At 36.2% G+C, this 25,841-nt stretch overlaps 2 protein-coding genes across 2 annotated transcripts; both read left to right on the top strand.

Moving 5' to 3' along the window:
- The first annotated feature begins 9,392 nt into the window (after window positions 1-9,392).
- On the top strand, window positions 9,393-10,461 carry LOC140775699 (peroxidase 2-like). Its single transcript, XM_073119106.1, has 2 exons — window positions 9,393-9,620; window positions 9,724-10,461. The coding sequence occupies exons 1-2, from the start codon at window positions 9,393-9,395 to the stop codon at window positions 10,459-10,461; spliced, it is 966 nt and encodes a 321-aa protein (XP_072975207.1).
- A 13,590-nt stretch (window positions 10,462-24,051) lies between these two features.
- LOC140776344 (peroxidase 2-like) lies at window positions 24,052-25,536 on the top strand. The gene is made up of 2 exons (XM_073120006.1): window positions 24,052-24,359; window positions 24,623-25,536. The coding sequence occupies exons 1-2, from the start codon at window positions 24,129-24,131 to the stop codon at window positions 25,367-25,369; spliced, it is 978 nt and encodes a 325-aa protein (XP_072976107.1). The 5' UTR covers window positions 24,052-24,128; the 3' UTR covers window positions 25,370-25,536.
- The last annotated feature ends 305 nt before the right edge of the window (window positions 25,537-25,841 follow it).

The raw sequence follows: 25,841 nt of genomic DNA, 5'->3' as shown, positions 1-25,841 counted from the left end.
AAATTAGGTTGGACTATTTGTAGCCCCACCCACTATAAACTTAGGTTGGGGTGCATGCAGCCTAACCACACCCTAAAGCATGGGCTGGGCTGCACCCTGCCCAGCCCGGCACATAGGTTGGGCCGCACCTAACGTGATCCAGAACGCGGGCCTAGGCTGGGTCGCACACAACCCGGCAAGCAGGCCTCAGGCTGGGCCGCACCAAGCCTGACTGGGCACTTGGGCTGGGCTGCACCCAGCCCGAGCACGAGGCTCCACTCCCTTTCCTTCTTCCTCTCCTCAACTGAAAGAAGGGAGGAAGGGAGGACGGCGGTCACTGGTCAAAGCCACCAGGAGTCGAGGCCAACAGACCGACTGATCCCACCAATGGACGAAGGCACCAGCGGTGCCTACCCTATCGGTGGGGAAGACAGCCACCACCCATCGACGGCAAAGACCCAATCGGTGGGGAGGGGCACTGTCGACAAACTCAACCACCAACAAGCTAGCTAAGCCACCGACATGCTCCCCTCGGCAAGCAGACGCCATGCGAGGGGAAGCGCCAGAGGCGGTCGGTGGTGAGAATCCTCCTCGCCTTGGCTGGGGGGCCGCTCGGTGGCTTCGGCAACTAGGGCATTGAAGGAAGCCACTAGGGGCATCCTTGCGAAGAGGGGAAGATTAAGGGATTGATGTGGCAAGGCACAAAGTCCTCGGCTAGTCGAATCATGGCAAGACCGAGAGGGGAAAATTTTGAGAAGAAAAACTTAACGCTAAAACACAATTTTAAATTATATTTACTTGACGAGAAATGCAACTTCGGGGCTTTGATCCATGGGGTCAGCAGTTCTGGTGGCACTCCGACGCAGTGGGAAGAAGAAAGAGGGAGAGTGAGTTGGCGGAGAGAAGAAGGAAGAAAGAAGAAAAAGAAGATAAGGAAAAAAGGGAAGAAAGAAAAGACAGAGGATGGGAGAAGCAAAGGCCTGCACGTGCCCCACATCGTGCGTGCAAATTTTTTTTTGGGTGGATATTATAGAAGTTGAGACAAGTTATCTACATCAATGACCATCACCAACACATGAAGAGCTTTGAGGAGTGATGCATAGTGATATACTTGTCAAACTAGATATGAAGTCAATCTAATCATTGAATAGTTAATCGAGACCAATTTTGTGCAAGAGAAACGGGCAGCAACTCTTAGATAAGGAACCTCTAAGTGTTTGTAAGTACTTCCTATTTATGAGAATGTAATGTTATGGATTGATTCGATTTAAGTGGATTTTATTTTTTTTTCTCTTGACGCATTGAGAGGTTTTTTATATTAAAAAAATTATGGTCATGTGTTTGTGGTGTTTACATTTTTATTCCTTCTCTTACTTGGATTTCCACACACCAACTTTAATTTGTCTCTTGGACATGGACCTTCAAATATATCCCTTTATCTAAAAAGTTCTACGAACTACAAAAGGAAAATCTAAAACTTGTAGGAAAGACGAAGAGCTTGAAAAATAAAAACTATGAGAGAAAAACTAAGAAAGTTGATCAATGAAATAGAATGACTTAAATGACAAGCTTCAATGAGATTTAAAAAATTCTTTATCTCTCTCATGATTAACTTCTGAGAAAGTTTAATTACATGATAAAATTTAATTTTTGGAAGTTTACATGCATAAACATGTACAATGTAGATGTTAGAGTTAACAAATTATAATTTGATTTATTAAAAGTTAATTAGTCTCCTTTTCTCTATAGGTTCATTGAAGATTAATCGAGAGAATGCAAAAAAAGGGTATATAATTGAAATTATCAAAGTGATACATCTATTTCTAATTCTTCGATGAGAAAAATGAAATTGTAGGTGGCAAAAGATTACCTTGAGGAGGAAAAAAAGGAGGACATGGCTACATCGAAAACACCTTTTTGAATTATACCATTACATCAAGGAAGGGAGGTGATATTGTTTCTACATTTTATTTCTTTGTTTCCTGAGACCTATGTATGACCATGATTGTATGTATGTTGTGAATAGGAAGAATATTTAGAGAAATTATTTTGTTCTTACTTATCATAGATGTGGGCATTAAAAGCACAATATATGTAGATGTTTCCTTCCATGTGACATTAAAGTTTACTTTAGCTCTAAATGTTTTTCTCTCCGAGCACATGTGGACACATCCTTTGATTTGCACAACATTTGTAGTTTTCATGATGAGATACTTGCTTCTGCTCAAGAGAACCATAGTCTATGAGCTATCACATCCTTGTAGTATTGGCTATCCAGTTATTTGGCGTCACAATATCCTGATTCGCAACCACAATAGGGCTTGTAGTTGATGGGCATTTATTTCTAAAGTAATAAAGTATGGCCTAATTTAGGGATCCTATAGCGAGAGCGATGAGTAGTGGAGGCCACTGATGTGATACGATCTCGCCTCGGGCTAAGGTTGCTCTGATACCAAAGCTTGATATGATCTTCTCTTTAGGCTAAGGCTCTGATACCAAATTGATATGATCTCCTCTTTTGGGCTAAAGTTCGATCTCTTCCAATTCTCTGATTTGGACTAGATCTGGTACGGAATTTTGAAATAAGATCCCGAAATATGCCGCTATTGGATCGATGTTAAATTTTTATATGTTGTAGCCCCAGAAAATAGCTTTCCAAAAAACCTAGTTTCAGGTGAATCTGATGTGGGGATCTCGAGATATAGTCCGATTAATGAATAAAGGTCAGGGTGGTCTGTTTTAGATCCGTGGATGGAGGCACGTGATCCTAGGTGATGGTGGTTGAAGGTGGATCGGCGTTAATGGGGTGGCACCGGTGAAAAGTGGTGGTGGAAGGGTTATGGTTGATGGAAGGGTTAGGACAAGTGTTGGATAGATTGGAAGAAGGGGGAGGAGAAGGCCACACCTAAGGGACTAGGGTAATTGGCCGGTCGAGGGAGGTTAGAAGTGGCGTCGCCGGGGATTGAGAGAACGGGAGCGAAGAAGATGAAGGAGGTAAGGCAAAACTCAATCTCAATAATCAATAATCACTTATGGTTGCCATCCACATCCTTTTAGAGGCTAACCAACAACTCAAATTAACCCTAACAATACAATTTTCGTCGACCGCGTTCGAATGCACTGAGTTTGCTCATCTAGATTTGCGAACGCAATGTAGGTTTTCAAACGCGATTTAGGCATTTGAACACGATGCAGGCGTTCGAACGCGTGATCTAACGCGCCTATCAGTATTTGCGAATGTGATGCAGGCGTTCACAGTGCGTTCGAACGCATAGTGCACTCTCTTCACCCACGTTCACAACCTCGTTCACAAACCGTGTTTGAACTCACTCCACCCGCGTTCGAACGCGACTTACAGAAAACTTATTTTAATAAAAATTAAACACTAAAACATGAAACAAAAATACTTCTAAAGTGAATCCAAGCTCAAGACGACATCAGTGAAGTCCGAATCGTATCATGATGGAGTGTGCTTCGGGCAGGGTGGCTAGATCATCCATGTATAACCCCTTCGATGCAAAGCTAGTGATGAGTTGGGTGAGATTGAAAAAAGGAGAGGGCAGATTTTGGAGACTCTCGGCTACAATGGAGACCGTTTTGTCTCGCCTTCAAGAGCAAATGACGTAGTTGATGCCACTAAGGAATTTAGCTGTATCACAAACAACAAAGGCGATAACATTTGCAGAAGAGAAGATGCTTGGGCGGTGATGCTCGAGAGCAGCCTTTGCTTCATTGAACACTTCAAAGCCCTCCAAGCTAGGGTTGTTTAGAGTGAAAGTTTTCTCCATATTGGGGTTGGCCAGTTTTGGGTCAAAGAGTACAGAAGCATTAAAGTCTTGGTTCAAAAGTTATTGGTAATTATTCGTATTCATATATACATACAAATTCTACAAAAAGTAAGATTTAATTATTAATATATATATATATATATATATATATATATATATATATATATATATATATATATATATATATATTTTGTAATGTATAACTTAATTACCCTAACAAAGCAATCGTGCAAGAACATCCTAATAAGGTCTTTGCCAAGGCCTTCCTAAGATGGCATGAGGCTAAAAGAGGTAGCTGTCATCTATCTCTCTTTTGTTGGATCATAGTATTCAATGTTGGGTGAATATGTAATATAATTATAAATTGCATATTATCATGTGTGTCTTACTAAAGTGATCAATTTTGATTAATGATTATTTGGCAATATATGTATTTCGTAGGGTGTGATCCATAAATGTGTATACATATTTAGATAAAACTATTTGGACTATAACTAGGACGAAAAAACGCTAGAGTAGGGGTGATGGTGGTAGTGACGGGTGGAGAGGATGATAGGGTTATGGATGATAATGGAGATGAGGGTGGATGGTTGATGTAGTTTAAGGGATATGGATGAAGAGGAAGAAGTGGTTGAGATCCCAAAAAAGAGAAATGACTAAATAGATGAGGGAGTTTAGAAGATAAATGAGACCTTACCAACAGTGAAGGTGACTAGTTGGTGAAGGAGGAGGGAGATTATGGTAGAGAGACTAGAGAGAGGATAGAGGAAGATAGAAATCAAGTTTCATTCATAATAATCATTTTTGTTTCTATCCACACCTTTTAAGAGGCTAACCAACAAGCCGATCGCATTCGAACGCACAAAATACGTTCTTTGTGGATGTGAACTGATGCAGGTGTTCGCACGCAGGTGTTTGAATGCACTCCCTTTCGCGTTCGAATGGGACCTATAAAAACTTTATTTTTTTTGAAATTAAATAAATAATGCAATAAGAAAAGACTCAAACTATCAGGCCACCACGCTTTCCCCACCTTGTCCTCAAGGTGCAAAGTCGGGGAAACAGTCCAAGATGTTCGTCTCTAACTCCCATGTCGCCTCGTTGGATGGTTTGTCAAGCCACTCGACTAGGACCTCCATCTCCAATCTGGTATCATAACGTTATCGGCGCCTCGCAAGTACACGAATTGGCTCCACAATCTCTGTCTCCTCCAATGGCTCTAGTAGAACTGATCCAACGACCTGGTGATCTTGATGTGAACCAGGTCAAATCGAATCACATCAAGGGGAGATTAGACTCAATAGATTAAGTCTAGTTATTTATTTGCTTATTGGTTTAGTTAGAAGGTTATGATTTTATTTAATTAGCTAAATCTAACTTTGCGCAGTTTTGGAAAAATATTCATAGAATATTCTACAGACGTCCGAATAATATCAAACCAGTGGGATAAGATCACCAACCTCCCAATCTACAACTTTGGTATGCACTATTTTATTTTTATCTTTTCATCCTGACCTCCGATTTTGGTGAAACTAGAGCCAATAGAACCCTAACTCACGAGGCTACCTTTATCTAAATTTTCATAATCATCCAACGGACGGATCGTTCCAAATTTGGTCCATAATAGATATCAAATTCGCCCCCTCAACAATGAAACATGGAAGACCAGATATACTCTCAACCCCTCAGGCAACTTCAAGCAATATGCAACCAGACCGATACACTCTAACACTCTAAATAGACCGAAGTAGTGATGTGCTAACTTCTAATTTCGCATCGGACGCAAGGTCACCTGTCGGTACGTTTGCACTCTCACGAACACCCAACTATAGATGTCAAACTCGTGCTCCTGATGACCGTAATTATAAACTTGCTTTATGTAGTTTCGAGCAAGTTTAAGATGGGCACGCAACCTCCTCAATATGGCGTCTCTATCCAGTAATGCCAAGTTCACCTCCGTCTGATCTGCAGATGCCACAGGGTCATAGGCACGTAATGTCAAAATTGTGCGCCCATACATTACCTCGAATAGAGTCATGCCAATACTACTGTGGTAGGTGGTGTTATAAGACTACTCCGCCTATAGTAAGAACTCCAACTATCGTCTCGACATCTCTCCCACAAAGCATCGTAAATACTACTTAATGCCTCAATTGATTACCTCGGTTTGGCCATCCGTCTATGGATGGTAGGCCGAGCTGAAATTCAATCGAGTCTTCTGTAATCCGAAAACTTCACCCAAAAGTTGCTCACAAATACATGATTACTATTAGAGACAGTCATGCGTGGCATGCCATGCAACCTAGCAACATCTCTCACAAAAGTTTCAGTCACCGACTTGACAGAGAATGCATGTGACAATGTAGAAAAGTGCGCATACTTGCTCAATCTGTCAACCATTACAAAAATAAGAGAGTAGCCATATATTAGCGGAAGACATTCTATGAAATTCATAGAATTGTCTTTCCAAATACCATCTGGTATCGATAGAAATGTCGACCTAAAGGAAGTTTAATGCTTGTTAAAGTTGTTTGTGCAATTTAGTGATAATAAAGTACAGTGATGATTATTATATTTAACGATATTAATAATGAATACCCAAAGGAATGCATGTTGATCGATATATTATTGAATTATCAATACTCTATTATTACACCAAAGTATCATAAGAAATTAATTCGTTGCCAAAAGGTGATCAATTAATGGAAAACGATACCTTGATAAAGATAGTTTGGTTTAGCTTTATTTGAATTTAGTTTATAAACTTATGTGTTTTCAACTAAATTTATTATTTTCTGTGTTTATTTTTTGTTTATTATTCAGTTAGCATTGCTACAAGCCTAAATGATATACTTATGTTAAACCAATTTTAAATTATGGAAAGAGAACTTAATGATAGTTTTTGGTATAATAGGCCTAGACCTTGCATTAAGGATTGTCTCTCCCACTATTATAGATTGATTACTTATGAAGAAAAGGAGAATGAAAAAGTGAGAGAGGTCAATCACATGTATCTCGTGATAATAAAGAGGCCTATATCATAGGCATTTCGGGGCACAATTTTAAATTCGATTGTTACAGCTAAGAAATTTTTGGAAGACATTGAGAAGATATTTGTTAGGAATGAAAAGTCTAAGATTGGTACTCTCTTAGCGAAAATCATCTCAATCAAGTATAAAGGAAAATGAAACATACAAAAGTACATTATGGCGATATCTAATGTTGCTTCAATATTAAGGGCACTCAAGCTTGAGATCTTTGATGATCTTTTAGTGCACTTAGTTTGATATCTCATCCCCGCACAATTTGGTTAATTTAAGCTCAGTTACAATTGTCAGAAAGAGACTTCGTCTCTAAATAAACTTATCTCAGATTGTGTTCAGGAAGAGGAAAGATTGAAGCAAGATTAAATAGAAAATGATCATCTTGCTAAATTGGAGGTATGCGTCAACAGGTTCCGTTTTTATACGCTATTTCATAATTATACCCAAGTAGCTTGGATATCTATCGTTGTTATGCCACTGTATATATTCACTAACTCCAAAAGAATTGCAAAGTCTATTGATCAATGTTAATAATGTAGTAATGACCAATGAGACATGACTCCTCTTTATGATAGCACGAAGAATTGCAAACATCTCTCGCTCATAAGTAGATAGTTGCTAAGATTTAAGTTAGAGCCTTACTAAAGTAAGCCAGGGGCCAACCATCTTGTATGAAAACAGGACCAATACTAACTCTGAAAGCATCACACTCAATAACGAATATATTTAGAAAATTGGCTAGAGCTAAAATGAAAGCAGAGGTCAAGGCTGCATTTCAACTTCTCAAATGCGTCCTATTACTTGTCTGTCCATCTAAACACAACCTTATTCTGTAAGGATGTTAATGGGGCAACAAATTTTTCATATCATATCGATGAACTGACGATAGTAGCCTATAAGGCAAAAAAAATATTGCTGTCTATTTGGATGCAATACACATAGACAAGAGTGGGTACATATTGAATTTAGTTGGGCCACAAGTTGCTTGTGGATATTTGAAATTGGTGTGTACCAATACTGATAGGTGATCTCGGTGAGGCTGATTTAACGAGACTTATGGGACATACTTCTAGGAATTGTTGGAGGTTGCGGAGTAATTTGGACTAAATGAAAGTTCGTGGAAAGGCATAGCTAGATGGTAAGATGATCTAGGGTTTAAAAACGATAGATGATAGATGAATTACCAAGAGGATCAATATAGATGATGGTAGAATATGAGTAATGTCTGTGGTTGGGATGCATATAGTAAGAAAGATATCTTCCTGAAAAAAAAAAAGTTATTAAGAAGAGAGGACTGGAAAGCTAGAGAAGTACTTGCTACAGAAATTTTCAAAAGAAAAATGATGGATCTAGAAACTTAGGTGTCAAACCCCAGTGCTCTTAAAGAAGCACTATGCTATGCTAGTTGGCAAGATTCCAAGAATATTTTTTAATAGTAATACCGAAATCATCGTCGCTGTTTTCAACAAATTAGAAGAATCCAATTGCAAGATTGACATCTAATTTTGATCCCATCTCTAATTTTGTTTGTAGAAACACGAAATGTAAAAAAGCTGCAGATTTGGTTAGGTTGCCCGTGTTGGTAGGAATTGTAACTTTGTTACCCGGATAGGCTGAACCTCTCTCTCCCTCTATACTTTGGGTTGTATTTTCAGTTTTGAGACTGTATTCTCTTCCCAAGTGTAATAAACTTAACTCGGTTAGCAACTTCTCTTTTAATTAAAAAGAAAATTTGGCTGTCAATATTCATGTCTACTCGTATAATTTGGATCAATATATTTGTACTTTGTTATTAGCATGTACAGCCTACTCGTACTGTACTATGTTTAGACTTTAAAATTATTTAACTATTGTTTTTGATTAGTCTAAGTCCTCACATCAAATAAAATTCTCAATTAGATGAGTTAAAGAGTTGTTTACCCCCACTAGTTTAGTTTTGATCAATGTGAATACCACGAAATCAAGGACTCATTTTATTTGCTACGGGTATCAAGAATCATTTAGTAACTAATTTAATTGAACAATATACATATCTACCTCGAAGTCACCTACTTGAATAAAATTCAAGTAAGTTTGTAACTTACATACACGGTACAATATTTAATGTGCGGAACTACATTAGTAAAAAACATGTTTCAGTAAGTACTTAGGAAGGATTGGTACAACCGACAAATATTTGGATTAAGAATGAGTTTAGATTAAATATTTGTCGGTTGTACCAAATCTTCTATTACATTAAATAGAAATTGTAAACACCCCTTCGAGCTCATTCTTGAGAAATAAAAGTCAAAATTCCAGCTTGTGCCACCCACGTTCTAGCTTTTACTTCTTCAACCTAATTTGCATAACAACGAGAAGTCTCTATCGTATCTATGCATGGTTTACTTGCTCAAACCCATCCCTTCTCATCTATAAATCGCTACCAGCATGAGCAGCCTCATCATCAGCTGCTAGCTCTTCCTCACTGTTCTCTCTCTCTCACTCTCTCTCTCTCTCTCTCTCTCTCTCTCTCTCTCTCTCTCTCTCTCTCTCTCTCTCTCTCTCTCTCTCTCTCTCTCTCTCAGATCTAGATATAGTAAAGATGAGCAGAGGTAGATGTCAGGTTCCCCTCTTGGCATGCCTTCTGTTCGCATTGGCCATCCAAGCCATGCTTCCCACCTCCTCTGCTTCCCTACAAGTTGGATTCTATGATTGCAAGTGCCCAAAGGCTGAGGAGATTGTGAGAAAGGTGGTGCACAAGGCTGTGGCCGATACTCCTGGCATTGGTGCCGCCCTTATTAGAATGTTCTTCCACGATTGCTTTGTCAGGGTAATAAAGTTATACATTACTAAATATATTGTTCTATAATTGAAATTTTCTTCTTTCTAGAATTCATATGTATATATGAATGAGACAATAAATTTTGGACCAGGGCTGTGATGCTTCCGTACTCCTCGATCCAACACCAACCAACCCCAACACGGAGAAAACTTCCCCTGCAAACAACCCTAGCTTGCATGGCTTCGACGTGATTGATGAAGCCAAGGCTGCTCTTGAGCATCACTGCCCAGGCATCGTCTCTTGCGCGGACATCATCGCCTTTGCTGCTCGCGATGCGGCTAAATTCCTTGGTGGTATTAACTACACCATCCCCTCTGGAAGGCGCGACGGAAGAGTCTCCATCGCGGCCGAGACACTCCAAAATCTGCCCCCTCCAAATTTCAACCTCAATCAGCTCATCGCCAACTTTGCATCCAAAGGTTTATCTGTCAACGATCTTGTTACCCTCTCCGGAGCACATTCCATCGGTCAGTCTCACTGCACGTCCCTCTCGCTCCAGGATCCATCGATCGACCCATCCTTCATTGCATTCTTGAGGGGAAAATGTCTACCGACTGCAAACCCTACTATGATTGTGGATCAAGATATCGTGACGCCAAATAAATTAGACAACCAGTATTACAAGAATGTGATGGCTCACAGAGTGCTATTCTCTTCCGACGAGGCTTTGTTGAGTAGCCCCCAGACGGCGACCTTGGTGGATGAGTTTGCGAGGCACAAAGGAGCCTGGAAGGGGAAGTTTGGAGCTGCCATGGTGAAGATGGGAAACATAGGAGTGCTTACTGGAAACAACGGTGAGGTCAGAAAGACGTGCAGCGTTGTGAACTAGCTAGCTAGCTAGTTTTAGTATGACTTGCCATGCATATGTGACGACTTGCTCAAGATGACTTGGTATTTGTTTTCTGATGTGTATTGTTTTACGTCGCACTCTGTGAATCATTTAGCCTGTTGATGTTGTTTGTCTTGTTTAATATCATTTCTTTTGTTCTCATTTTGTAGCTATTGTTTGTCATGATCAGTGTAATGTACAATAAATTGCTTTGTGCTAAATCTTTGTGCTGCCTTCCAGTTCTTTTTACCTTATTTTTTTCGATCCGTAGAACATGCACGGGAGCCCTATTTCTTATTTAGAAACAACTCTTTTCTGGTTACGCAAGATGGATCTAGTATATCCAATTTCTTAATTCAAACTAATCAAGTTAACCGAAAATAATAATACACTAAATAGAAAAATCAAAGCAATAAAATAAATACAAACCGATAAATAAATGCTGGTAAAAAAACTATTTTGACATAGTGATAATAAATAGGAAAATCAAAGCAATCAATCAAACAAACGCAAAAACTTGTACGTTAAAAAACCATTATGCGAACAAAATATAATAAGAACTATGAATTGATGTACCTATATTTAATATAAGATTAAGACATATGCCTTGTGGAATAGTGCTTACCGAGAGAAAATTGAAGATCAAACGAGAAATCAACTCAATCCAATGAGCTCTCCATTGTGCAGGCTAGGTGCGCACTTCAAAATAGAATTTACATACGACTTTGTATATAGATCATGGCTAGGTGTACACTCGGTAAGTCAGGTGGGCACTCAATAGGTTGATTAGAAGCAAATAGTTTTGAAACTAGTATAAATTTTGGTATTTCTTTTTGGGATTCTCATAGAACGAATCATGGAGGTACGTTGCACAATACATATAAAAGGATTCTAAAAGTCAAACTAAGTTAGAGAACTCAAGCAAGATCATAAATTAAATATTTAAGAGTTTTACTTTTCTTAGGGAGCTTGATTTCCGTCAAAGTTGAGGAGAGCTTTCTTTCGTCTGGTGTTTGGATTTCTTAGGGAGCTTTCTTTTTGTCGAAGTTCAGGATTTTTGTCAATGCTAAGACAAGTTATCTACATCAATGATCATCACTGACACACAAAGAGCTTTGATGAGTGATGTATAGCGATATACTTGTCAACTAGACATGAAGGCAATCTAATCATTGAGTAGTTACTCAAGACCAATTTTGCACAAGACTTAGATGTCAACTCTTTTAAAACGAAATGTCTAAGTGTTTGTAAGTATTTCTTATTTCTAAGAATGTTATGATATGGATTGATCTAATTTAAGTGGATTCGATTTTTTCTTTTCTCTTGACGCATTGAGAGATTTTTTATATTAAAAAATTATGGTTCTGTGTCTATTGTGTTTACTTTTCTATCCCAACTCTTACTCGAGTGGAACCAACTTTAATTCATGTCTCTTCGACATGGACCTTCAAGCCACATATAACTCTATATTTTAAAAGTTCTACAAACTGCAAAAGAAAAATCTAAAACTAGTAGGAAAACAAAGAGCTTGAAAAATAAAAACTATGAGATAATGGCCGACTAAGAAAGTTAATCAATGAAATAGAATGACTTAAAAAGAAGAAAAAGAGAAGCTCCAATGAGATTTAAAAAAATTCTTTATCTCTCTCATAATTAACTTCCGAGAAAGTTTAATTACTTGACAAAATTCAATTTAGAAGTTGCATAAACATGTAGAATGTAGAAAAAATCTGGACGTTAGAGTTAACAAATTATAATTTGATTTATTAAAAGTTAATCAATCTCTTTTTCTCTCTAGGTTCATTGAAGATCAATTGAGAAAATGCAAAGAAGGGTATATAATTGAAATTAATATCAAAGAGATACATCCGATGAGAAAATTAAAATACTAAGCGGCGAATGAGATTACCTTGAGGAGGAAAAAAAAGGAGGGTATGGCTACAACGGAAATGCCTCTTTAGATTATACCATCTACATCAAGTAAGGGAGGTGATATTGTTCTATTTTTTGTTTTTTGTTTGGTGAGACCTATGTATGACCATGATTGTATGTATGCTATGAATAGGAAGAGTATTTATAGAAATTATTTTGTTCCTACTTATTGTAGATGTGGCATTAAAAGCCACAATAGATATAGATGTTTTCTTCCATGTGGCATTAAAATTCGCATCAGCTCTAACTATTTTTCTCACCAAGCACGTGTGGACACATCCTTTGATTTGCATAACATATGTAGTTTTCATCATGAGATACTTGCTACTACTCAAGAAGAGAACCGCAGTCTATGAATTATCACATCCTTGTCGTATTGGCTATCTAGTTAATTTGGCATCACAATATCCTAATTCACAACCACAATAGGGCTCGCAATCAATGGGCATTTGCTCTTGAAGTAATAAAGATGGCCTGATTGATGGATCCTAAAGTGAGAGCAATGAGTAGTCGAGATCATCAATGGAGTGTGCTCTAGAGAAGGTGGCTAAATTATCCACATATAACACCTTGGATGCAGAGCTAGCGATGAGTTGGGCGAGATTGAAGAAAGGAGGCGACAAATTTTGGAGCCTCTCGGCTGCGATGGAGACCCTTCTGTCTCGTCTTCAAGAGCAAATGACGTAGTTAATATCACTACGAAATTTTGTTGCATCAACAAAGGCAATAACGTTCGCCCAAGAGAAGATGCTTGGGTAGTGGTGCTCGAGAGCAGCCTTTGCTTCATCGAACACTTCGAAGCCCTCCAAGCAAGGGTTGTTTACAGCGAAAGTTTTCTCTATGTTGGGGTTGGCCATTGTCAGGTCAAAGAGTATAGAAGTATTAGAGCCCTGGTTCAAAAGTTATTGGTAATTAATCTCACTCATATATACATACAAATTCTACAAAAAGTAAGACTTAATTATTAATATATATATATATATATTGTAAACTTAGTTACCCTAATAAAGAATCGTGCAAGAACATCCAAATAAGGCTATCGCCGAGCCCTTACTATGAAGGCATTATGCCAAGAGAGGAAGCTGACCTCTATATCTCTTTTGTAAGATCATAGTATTCAACGTTGGGCAAATATGTAATATAATTTTGAATTACATATAGTCATGTATGATTGTATTGCTAAAGTGATCAATTTTGATTAAAGATCAATCTATATATTTACTAGAGTGTAGTCTATAAATATGTAAATCTATTTAGGCAAAACTATAATTATTAATGGACTTATTATGAGATTTGCAAATAAGAATAGTTAACTTAGTCAATTTCCAGAATCTTAAGAAACAAAATTGGAGAGGATTTCTTGAAGGTAAATCTTGAAACCTTAGAAGATCTATTCTTATAGTTTGAAAATAATGGCTTCGTACCATTAGAGACAAGTTCTTTGCTCACAAGGACGGTTGATGATTTCTCAAGAGACTAGATTGATCCATGAAAATTTCCATGGATTCAGATATAAAGTTTCATATTCAAGTAATTTAAGATTCAAGTATATTTTAGCATAGGTCGCTCCTTAGGTTTAGATGAAGAACTGTTTCTTCTTCTCCAAAGTGTAAGTGTTTGACCCCCAACAAATAGTATGAGAGCCTCCTATGCCAAAAGGTAGGTTTTCCTTGATCTTGAAAGAATTAGGATTGTTTTGATCATTTTTTTTATCAAATTATTGGTTAAAGTTTTTTAATAAATCTTAATAGAATTTTGTCTTAAATTTAAAGTCTTGAAAAGCACAAACTAAAGAGTTGATTTCGTTCTCAAATTACACGTTACGTGGGCGCATTTGAATGCGTCCCGAGTGCGTTGAAACTTAGCCTCAATGCGTTCGAACACTACTTGAGTGTGTTCGAATACAGTCACTTATCTAGCCAATTGCATTCGATACAATCACTTATCTTACTAGTGGCGTTCGAACACAAAAAAACACCTATCTTATGAACGTCCCTCAAGGTGCGTTTGAACGCCTACAAGTCACGTTCAAATGTGATGCGAACATGTTGTGAATATCATATATTTTTTTAAAACTATTATTATTATAATGCAATTTTGTGTATGTTTTAAGGTTAATTATAAGTTTTGATTCTTATAAAGTCACTTAGGTTATATATGTACTTTAAATTGAATTAATTGAGTTATAATGTCACCAAAGCGGCCTATTCTGACAAGGTTAATTTGTGTTCATTGTATAAAAAATATTAGGCGTGTATTCAATAAGTGCAAATATTGATCGCCCTAAAGAAGGTTAATGCTTGTTAAAGTTGTTTGTGCAATTTAGTGATAATAAAGTATAGTGATCATTGTTATATTTAACGATGTCAATAATGTTGGCCCAAATGAAGGCATGTTGATCTATATATTATTGAATCATCAATTATCTTTTATTGCACCAAAGTATTATAAGAAATTAATTCGTCGCCCAAATGTGACCAATTAATGGAAACTGATACCTTAATGAAGATGGTTTGGTTTAGACTTTATTTGAATTTAAAATTATGTGTTTTTTTGACTAAATTGTGTTGTTTTATATGTTTATTCTTTGTTTGCTATACAGCTAGCATTGCTATAGGCCTAAATAGCATACATATATTTTATGGACTAACTTTAAATCATGGAAAGAGAACTTAATGATAGTTCTTAGTATTAGGGCTGTTAGAAAAACGCGTGGGCTCATGAAGCTCGTGGGCTTGACTTGAACTCAGCTTGAGCTCTAAATGAGCCGAGCCAAGCTGATATATTAGGCTCGAATAAATTATTGAGCCAAGCCGAGCCAGCACTGGCTTGCTCAAGCTCGGCTCGATTAGGCTTGTATGATATGTATAACTTATGAGAAAACCTTAGCCTCTAAACATTCTTTCCCTAAAATTTCCATCGGCCAAACATCACCACTGAAATCCTTTCCAAACTTTCATCCACCTCCACAACTCCACCTTGTTGATGGTGATGTGGTGGGTAGTGGCGGCGACTGATTCAGCGGCAAAAAGGAAAATGCGGGAAAAGAGGAAGATGCTACGGAGGATCTAGAAGTTGAGGAGTGGAGCATTGCGGGATGTCGACGTGGTGCATGATCCTCGTCAAGGAGCAAGCCGACACCATCGTGCTGCTCTACACATCGAGGAGTGAGTCTATTTCTCACCTAGACAGTCACTTCATTGCCGTCCTCACCCCCAATGCGCCGATGAGATCTCTCTCTCTCTCTCTCTCTTGTTAGGGTATTTGTTCGAATAGTTAATAGTAGACGTTCGTCGCTGTTCCCACCCCCGATAGTCACTTCATCAAGAGATCTCTCCTTTGAGCTCGAACTCGAGCTGAGCTAATCTTTTCTAGCTCGAATTGAGCTCGAACTCGAGCCGAGCTGTGCTTTTCCACCTATCGAGCCAAGCCAAGCTAAGCTCAGTTCACTCAAGTTTAGCTCATTTACACCCCTACTTGGCATAATGGACCTATACCTTGCGTTAAGGATTGTCCCACCCACTGCTATGGATTCAAGTACTTCTGAAGAAAAGAAGGGGAAAGAAAAGTGGGAGAGGTCAAATTGTATGTGCCTCATGATAATGAAGAGGTCTATACTAGAGGCATTTTGAGGCATAATTTTACATTCGATTGCTATCGCTAAAGAATTTTTTAGGACATTGAGAAGAGATTTGTTAGGAATGATACATCTGAGATTAGTATACTCCTAAGAAAATTTGTCTCAATGAAGTATAAAGAAAAAGAAAACATAAGGGAGTACATCATAAAGATGTCTAATGTTGCTTCAAAATTAAGGTACTCAAGCTTGAGATCTCTGATGATCTTTTAGTGCACTTACTTTTAATATCCCTTTCCATACAGTTTGGTTAGTTTAAGATGAGCTACAATTGTTAAAAAGGGACTTGGTGATATACGAACCGACTTGACTCAATTCAAATTAGTTTCTGGGCAGAAATTTATATAGATATTTTAAGAGAGTTTGATCGATATAAAATTTTGAGAGGTTGTAAACCTAAAATAGATATTTTTAATGAATTTAATTTCCCCTAGATCGAATGGCCAGATTAGAAGATATCTTTGGAAAAGTGGATGAAGGTCGGAGGATTAGCTTTGATACTAAATGTTGCGGATCAGATTTGGACTGATCAGAACATAAGAAAATTGTAAAATATTAGATGTTGGTAGCCTCATGAGATAGGGTTCTAATGGCTTTCATTTCGCGTCAATCAAACGTCTGGATGAAAAGATATAATTAAAATAATATAGCAAGATCAAAACGATAAATATTCAACGTTGTGGCAGTCATTAGAGAGTGGCGGACAACCAAGGGTAGTGGCGAATGGCTAAGGGTGGCTGTTGAAGGAAGGTGGTGGCTAGGGTTTGAATGCTTGGAAGGAGTCTGTGGTTACGGTTTACTCCTATAAAGATGAAGACGATATAATGGCTAAAATAAAAATGGTAAATACGATAAAAATAATAACTAAACTCAATTAATTCTATGCTTGGATGCTTGGATTGAATAATACCCAGCCCCTCTATATATAAAGATTAGGTACAATGAGCCCTACTCAGACTTAGCCCCAAAGGCTTATACAACTCAAACTAGGACTTATCTTAGAGGTTTATATGACTTAATTGAACTTGTCTTAGTGGCTTACTAAACTTAATTAAACTTGCTTTAGTGACTTACATGACTTAACTAGATTTGTTTTAAGGGCTTACATAAGCATGAATCAATTAAAAGATAAATAGTTTTAATCCATCAAGCCCAATATCCTTATGATACGATCCGATCTAACCCAATTTGCATCACTTAGTTTTTTTGAATGAGCTCATCCCATATTATGTGTAATGAAGAGGAAAGATTGAAGCAAGATCAAACAGAAACTACTCATGTTGCTACAACCTCCAAAAATAAGAATTCTAGAAAATGGAAACAGTTGAAAACTCTAAAGGATAATACGGAAGCTACAGTGACCACTCAAAAGAAACCAGAAAAGGGCATGCAAGTTGCCGGATGGTACTAATTGTTTCTTTTATGGTGGAATTGGATACAAGAAGAAACATTGCCAAAATTATCTTGCATGGCATGCTAAGAAGGGTATGCCTCTTATCTTGATTTGTATGGAGGTTAATTTAACTTCTATATTTGGACACATTTGGTGGATAGATTCAAGTGCAACTACTCATATCAATGTATTATTACAGGACTGCCTAAATTACTAGAAGCCAAGTGATAATGAAAGATTCATTTTTGTGGGCGATGGTAATAAAGTTGAGGTGGAAGCTATTGGGATTTATAAATTACTTTTGAAAACTGAAATTAATTTAGATTTATATGAGACATTTGTTGTACCATCTTTTAGATGGAACTTAATTTCTATTTCTATATTAAATAAGTATGGATTTACTTAAACTTTTGAAAATGGAAAATTTGTTTTGTTTTATGATTCAAAATAGGTTAGCTTTGATTTTTTTTTTTAGTTTATGATATTCTATATTTTTCGGATGTCAATAGTTCTTATTTAGAAGTCTTATATATAGATAGAAGAAGTCTTAAGAGAAAATTAACTAATGAGAATTTGGCCACATTATGACATAAGCGATTAGGTCATATTTTTAAACGAAGAATTGGACATCTTATGTCTAATGATATTATTAAACCCTTAAATTTTTAAGATATCAATGATTGTGTGAATTGCATAAAAAGGATACAAACCAATCTAAGAAAATATGAAATCAAAAAGTGTGTAGAAGTCATAAAATATAAAATCAAAAGGACATCTGCGGACCGTTTCTAATGGCTTATACTACGATAGATATGATGGATAAGGTGAACAACGTCTAGAGCCTTTTGCACAATTCATAGATGAATTTATCATTGTTCCTCAATATACATTGCCAGGTTTGCCTATAATGAATAGAGTGGCTGAGCGACGTAATAGAATGTTTAAGAATATGATAAGAAGTATGATGAGACGTACAACTTTACTATAAAATTTATGGGATAAAGCCTTAAAGACTATATCATATATCCTAAATAGAGTGCCCACTAAACTAACTAACAAAATCTATTTGAGGTTTGGACTAAGCAAAAGTCTAGTTTAAAACATTTGCGTGTATGGGGATGTGCATCTGAGGCATGGCCTTATAAGCCTAATGAGAAAAAATTGGATGAAAGGACTATTAGTTGCTATTTTATTGGAAATGCCAAGTGCTTAAGGAGATTTTGAATTGAATTGGAAGAAGAGTATATAAATATTCCCACATGTGTCATGGCTAGTGTGGACATAAGTTAATTTGGCTCAAGATACAATTATTGAAGACGAACCCATTATTGAAGACCAAACTCAACAAAATCAAACAGCACATAGTCAGACTTCATATCAAATTACAAGTTGCAATCCACCCTTTTGCGACCCGATATTGCTTTCTAGAAATTTAGAAGATGTTGTTGTAGGCTAGACTAGGAGCAAGCCTTTTTGTAATCCATAAGAGTCAAAAAATATGGCTTACAAACAGTGCTAGAAATACTCTAGAAAATTTAGATAGTACCACTAAGGAAATCCACTAGAGAGAAAATATTTACAATATCTTCAGATTATGTAGTTTACTTTTAGGAACATGAATTTGATGTTGGCATGTTAGAAAATGGTTCAATCAATTTTAAACAAGCCATGGAATACTCTAACTCTTAAAAGTGGATCGATGTCATGAATGAGGAGATGAAATCGATAGTTGACAATGACGTTTAGGATATTGACCCATTATCTAAATGTGCGAAATCTATTGGTTGCAAATGTGTATTTAAAACCAAAAGGCATTCAAACGGATGTGGAGAAATATAAGGCTCATCTTATTACTAAGAATTTCACACAGAAAAAAGACAATAATTATAGATTGACTTTCCCTCCGATTTCATTGAAAGACTCTTTGAGGATTATATTTGCATAAGCTGTGCATTTTTTATTTGGAGCTTCATTAGATGGATATTAAGATAGTGTTTCTCAATGGTGACATTGATAAAATAATCTATATGGTGCAACTAGAAAATTGTGTGTCCGAAGATGCAAAGTTTATGATGTGCAAACTTAAGAAATCTATCTATAGGCTGAAACAAGTGTCTCGACAATAGTATTACAAATTTTATGAAGTGATTATCTCAGTTTGTCTTTGACACAAATCTAGTGGATGAATGCATATACTATAAGTTCTGTGATAGTAAGTTTGTATTCCTAATTTTATATGTGGATAATATATTCCTTGCTAGCAATGATATAAATATATTGTATTCCTGATTTTATATCTGGGAGTATGAACTTTTTGATGAAGAACTTTTAGATGAAAAATCTTGGTGATGCACCATTTGTCTTAGAGATTAAAATACTAAGAAATAGGATCCAAGGCTAAATAGCTTTATCCCAAAGAAATTATATCAAAAAAATTATTATTAGATATGGCATGTCAAACAGTAAACTAGGGGATACTCCGGTGGCAAAAGGAGACAAGTTTAGTCTAAATTAGTGCCCTAAGAATTCCTTTAAAAAGGAAGCAATGCTAAAGTATCCATATGCCTCAATTGTTGGGAGTATCATATATGCCCAAATGTATACACGTTTGAATATTATATTCATCACTGGCCTGCTAGAACAATACTTGAGTAATCCAGGTCTAGATTATTGAGAAGCAGCCAAAAGGGTCTTGAAATACCTATAGCGAACAAATGACCACATACTCACATATCAGAGGTCGGAAAGGCTTGAGGCCATTGGGTATATTGACTTTGATTTTTGAGGATGTTAAGATAGCAAGAAATCAACATTCAACTACATTTTCATGTTGGTTGGAGGAGCCATTTTATGGAAGAGTGCCAAACAGTCTCTTATAACATTTTCTACGATGGATGTAGAGTTTATTGCATGCTATAAAGCATTAAATCATAGTGTATGGCTCCGTAACTTTGTCACAAGGTTACATATAGTGGATTCAATTGAGACCACTAAAATTGTATTGTGACAACAAGTTTGCGGTGTTATATGCAACTAACAACAAAAGTTCATTAAAGTCTAAGTACATTAACATTATGTTCTTAGTTGTAAAGGAAATATTACGAAATAGTTAGTTAGCTAGAGCATAGATGAATAGACTTTATGCTAATAGATCTACTTACTAAGGGTTTAACACCCAAATAATTTCACAAGCATGTTGCTCATATGGTTGTAATTTTAGTAAGGGATGCTCAGTTTTAGTGGGAGTCTGTTAATTTATATTAGTCATGTAATTTACAACATCTTTATATGGATATGCATTTTTAATAAAATGATTATGTTTACATTATGTCACTGTTTAGGTTTGACCTCAATTTTGGATATATAATAAGCAATTAGTTGTTTAGATATGCATTTTATAATATGATTACATAATTTCGGTATTTAAAGTTTTTAAGTAAGGATACCAAGTTAGAAATAGGCATGACAAAATCACAATTTACATAAAATTTCTATGCTATACATCCAAATCATGATTCATATCACTTATATTAGTAATGTGATCATTGTTGGTTAAGTTACAAATAAATATAATAAAAGTTAATTTAGTTCTTTGGTAATATGATTGATGGATAGAATTGATTTTGAAATACATAAAGTTGACCAAAAAGTTTGCTCGTGCATAATGTTTAAGCAATACATAATTAAAAGATTTAATATATTGCCCAAGTGGAAGATTATTGGACCATAATATTTAGCATTGAGAAAATATGTAATATAATTATAAATTGCATACTATTATGTTTACGATTGTCTTACTAAATTAAGAATTATCTGACGATCTATGTATTTAATAGGATGTAGTCCATAGATGTGTATATCTATTTAGATAAAACTAGAATTATTGATAAACTGATTATGAGATTTATAAATAAGAGGAGTCAACTTTTAGAATCTCAAGAGGCTAATATTCACTTGAATTGGTTCTCAAGACACAAGATAATAAATAGATAGAATTTGAAAGATTATTAAAATATCTACAGATCAGTCCCCTTCTCTTTGTTGACACCATCTAAGAGGGAGAAGAAAGATCAATAAAAAAAAATTGAAGAGAATTTTTCAACGACAAATTTTGAAGTCTTAAAAAATCTATTATTATAGTTTAAAAGGAAGGGTTTTTGGTCATTAGAGACAAATCCTGTGCTTACAAGGATGGTTGGTGATTTCTCAAGAGATTGGATTGATCCATTAGAATTTTCATAGATTCAGGTATAAAATTCTGCACTCAAGTAATTTAAGATTCAAGAATATTTTGGCATAGATCAGTTCTTAGATTTAGGTAGAGAACTATTTATTCTTCCCCAAGGTGTAAGTGTTTGACCCCAATATATACAAATCTATGCTCTTAGAGAGAGAGAGAGAGAGAGAGAGAGAGAGAGAATGAAAGAGCGAATTAGAGAGAATGGGTTTGAGCAAGTAAAACCAAGATAAGATAAGATAAAGAGTCTTCCTCCTCTTTTTTATGCCAAATTAGGTGGAGTAAAGCTAGAACATGGGCAGCACAAGCTGGAAGTTTTGACTTTTCTCTCTCACGAGTCTTTAAATGAGCTCGAAGAGGCGTTGCGTTGCGTGTTTTTTTTATTTTTTTTACAATTTCATTTTATCTTTTTAACGTAATAGAAGATTTGGTACAACCAACAAATTACCCATTTTTTTTCTTAAAGCAATATTTAACAAACCGACTATTTAATCCACACTCGTATTAATCCAAAATAATTAACAAGGAATAGTTCCTAGAGAGTGAAAATACATGTATAGTTTCGTCCATAGAAACTCAGCTAGTTGCTAAGACAAGTATATGGAGGGAAAATTACATTTGACCACCTTATAATTAAGTCTAAATGCACATCATCTATGTAATTTTATATGTATGATCTTATCCTTTTATTATTATATTCGAACTGAGATGTTATATCTTTTATCATATTTGACTAATCTACATGTTAAATTTAAAGATATTTATTAGAGACAAACTTGTAGATAATTAGATAAAAAATTTAATGTATCTAAAATAATACTAATAGAATTTCAGATAATATGGATATAATAAAAAAATATTTAGTATATTTATTATCTATTTATCATCTAAAATCTAGTCGATGTTATTTTTTCAAGATTATTCTACCTTAGAAACTTAAGGGATAACAAATGCTTTCAGTCTTATTAAGCAGAAGTATTTATATAAATAACATATATTCTAAGAGTTATTTATGTAAATATTAGCTTTAGATAAACATACAATGATACAAGCAAATAATAGATTTTATAAGGGTATACACTCAAAAAGTGCTTTAAAAACAAATTAATCAGCTATATATCAAAAGGTTGCATTATAGAGAATCTCATTAAGCTGGATTGCCACAATATCATAAAAGTCATATTATTCCAAATTAATAATATGAATGCTAATTTTCTTGCCATGCACCTTTCTAATCTTTATTTATTTCTTTTTGTTTTTTTTCTTGTAATTGCAGCTGAAAACTTTTCAAATTCGTAATCGCCGCTGTTACGCTATATAGTATTGTTATTGGATCGTTTTTAATGAAATATATTTCATACAAGAGTACTGATTCCATTCAAACTAATAATTTCTTGAAAAAATAATTCTAACCAAAATAATTCATAAGGTTTAACTGGTTAGCAATCCATATTAAAAGTGGATATTAATTGATTTATGTCTTCGGGAAACAAAGAAGTAGAGTAATTTAGCACGGAATAATTGTTTGGATTAGTAAAATATATGTTAAGGAAAGTGAATAAATAAAGACACTATTTTACCCTTTGAAAGTTAAGGGGTAACCGGTTCGTTAACAGGTTCTTCTAGTTATATATCTACGATACTAAATAATCTCATCCATTAGATAAAGAGAGAGAAATTAGAGGTTCATATAGAATCATTTGTCTTCATAGGATATATTTGAAAAATGGTTATCAAAGTATACAGATGCATGTAAACAAAAGTACCTGTATTTCTTCAAGTTTATAGAGTTTAAGTATGTATCATAATTTTTTTATGATTTATAACAAGTACAAATAATTTTAAACTCATTTTTATTAATACTATAGGCCTAACAGTAGAACAGTAGAATACGTTTTAACTTTTTCAAAATTCCGTATTCACTAATCTACTAATCTACTAATGAGTAGATTGTACAGATCAAGAAATATGTGGAGATAAACCAATTTTATTATATCACTGCCAGAACGTGGCCCCTCCCAGTTATCATGAACGTGGCCTCAAGGATTCCGTGCGAGTTGGTCGCAAATTGAAAATTAGGAAGTTATTTTGAGCACACAGTATGGAATGGGGATTAAGGATGAAGGTATTCGCTTTGTTAATTGTTTTAAAGGGGTGAAAAGAAAAGATAAAAAAGTACTACAATAAGCCAACGCCTGCTATTGATCGACCACAGCTCATGAGAAATAAAAGTCAACTGTCATCTCGTGCTGTCCATGTTCTAGCTCTACTCCACATAAGTTGGCATAAGAAAGAGGAGAATTCTCTATCTTATATATCGTTGGTTTACTTGCTCAAACCCATCCCTTCTCATCTATAAATAGCTATCGGCATGAGCAGCTCTTCATCATCAGCTAGTTGCTCTTCCTCGCTGCTCACTTTCTTCATCTCTCTATCTCTCTAAGAGCATATATATATATATAGTAAAGATGAGCAGTAGTAGAGATCAGCTTCCTCTCTTGGCCTCCTGCTTTCTCTTTGCATTGGCCATCCAAGCCATGCTTCCCACGTCCTCTGCTTCCCTACAAGTTGGATTCTATGGTTGCAAGTGTCCAAAGGTTGAGGAGATTGTTAGAAACGTGGTGTATAAGGCTGTGGCCAAGAATCCTCGCGAGGGCGCTGGCCTTATTAGGCTCTTCTTCCACGATTGCTTTGTTAGGGTACGTTTACAAAGCCCTGTCATCATAATTTGGTCCATCGTTTTAATTTATATAAATCATATTATGAGATCTGATACACATCATTGCTTATATATAAATAATTATATATATATATATATATATAGTGGATCCTTATGGTTTTGTATCACCTTTGAATCTAACAGTGACAGTTGGTATATATATATATATATATATAGTAGATCCTTATGGTTTTGTATCACCTTTGAATCTAACAGTGACAGTTGGTATGGTTGCACCTGCAGGGCTGTGATGCATCAGTCCTCCTCGACCCGACCCGCAGCAATCCGACGACAGAGAAAACGTTCCCTCCAAATAATAGCCTGGAAGGATTCGACGTGATCGACGAAGCCAAGGCCGCGGTCGAGCACCACTGCCCCGGCGTCGTCTCTTGTGCTGACATCATCGCCTTCGCTGCACGCGACTCAGCTAAATTCCTTGGTAACATCAGCTACGCCATCCCCTCCGGTAGGCGTGACGGAAGGGTGTCCACGGCGGCCGAGGCACTCCAAAGTCTGCCCCCTCCTTTTTTCAACCTCACGCAGCTCAAGGCAAATTTCGCATCCAAAGGATTATCCGTGGATGATCTTGTCACCCTCTCCGGAGCGCACTCCGTCGGCGACTCCCACTGCTCGTCCTTCTCCAGTCGCCTCTCACCCCAGGATCCGTCGATGAACCCATCCTTTGCAGCACTGTTGAGGAGAAAATGCCCATCGACCGCAAGCTCTAGTCCCCATGTGGATCAGGATATTGTGACGCCAAACAAATTGGACAACCAGTACTACAAGAACGTGAAGGCTCACAAAGTGCTGTTCACTTCCGACCAGACATTGCTGAGTAGCCCTCAGACGGCGGCCCTGGTGACGAGCTATGCGACTAACCCGACAGCTTGGGAGGCGAAATTTGGAGCAGCCATGGTGAAGCTGGGCTATGTCGGCGTGCTCACTGGAAACCGGGGTGAAGTCAGGAAGACGTGCAGGGTTGTGAACTAGCATTTGCCATGTGCATGCAAGATGACCTCGCATTCATTTTCTGGCACTCTCCAACTTGTTTAGTCCGTTGATGTTGTTTTACCTTATTCCATCTGAGAAATAAATTTTGAGGAAAGATAATTTAACGAGCTTTATTTTACGTCTTAGATTCAGAATAGATGCAATTGCAATTAATATGTTGAACTCACCTCAATATGTATCAAATTTACTTTTCATTACTATCACCATTGCCCTACTGTATTCCTTAGAAGAACTTAACTCCTCTATTAATATTTTTTTAATATTATAAAATTTTAAAATAAATAAATCAGATGTAGAAAAGATAAATTCAGATAACACATTAGTTGCATTATTTATGACTATCAATATCTTCCAAACTTGTCTAAAGTTGCACTAGTTTTATTTAGTCTGATGGAGTTGTTTTATCTTATTAATTATTTGCCATCATTAGTAGATTACTTTGAAGTAAATC

The sequence above is a fragment of the Typha angustifolia genome, chromosome 14, assembly GCF_048772165.1.
Source record: "Typha angustifolia cultivar Huaian chromosome 14, ASM4877216v1, whole genome shotgun sequence".
Classification (NCBI taxonomy): Eukaryota; Viridiplantae; Streptophyta; class Magnoliopsida; order Poales; family Typhaceae; genus Typha; species Typha angustifolia.
The sequence above is the reverse complement of the archived record's forward strand: the minus strand, read 5'-3'. Positions and strand labels throughout refer to the sequence as shown.

Bases quoted from the DNA above. Each gene is read 5' to 3' on its own strand.
- LOC140775699 (XM_073119106.1), top strand. From the start codon at position 9,393: ATGAGCAGAGGTAGATGTCAGGTTCCCCTCTTGGCATGCCTTCTGTTC. The intron at 9,621-9,723 runs GTAATAAAGTTA...ATTTTGGACCAG, and splicing joins TCCACGATTGCTTTGTCAGG to GGCTGTGATGCTTCCGTACT.
- LOC140776344 (XM_073120006.1), top strand. From the start codon at position 24,129: ATGAGCAGTAGTAGAGATCAGCTTCCTCTCTTGGCCTCCTGCTTTCTC. The intron at 24,360-24,622 runs GTACGTTTACAA...TTGCACCTGCAG, and splicing joins TCCACGATTGCTTTGTTAGG to GGCTGTGATGCATCAGTCCT.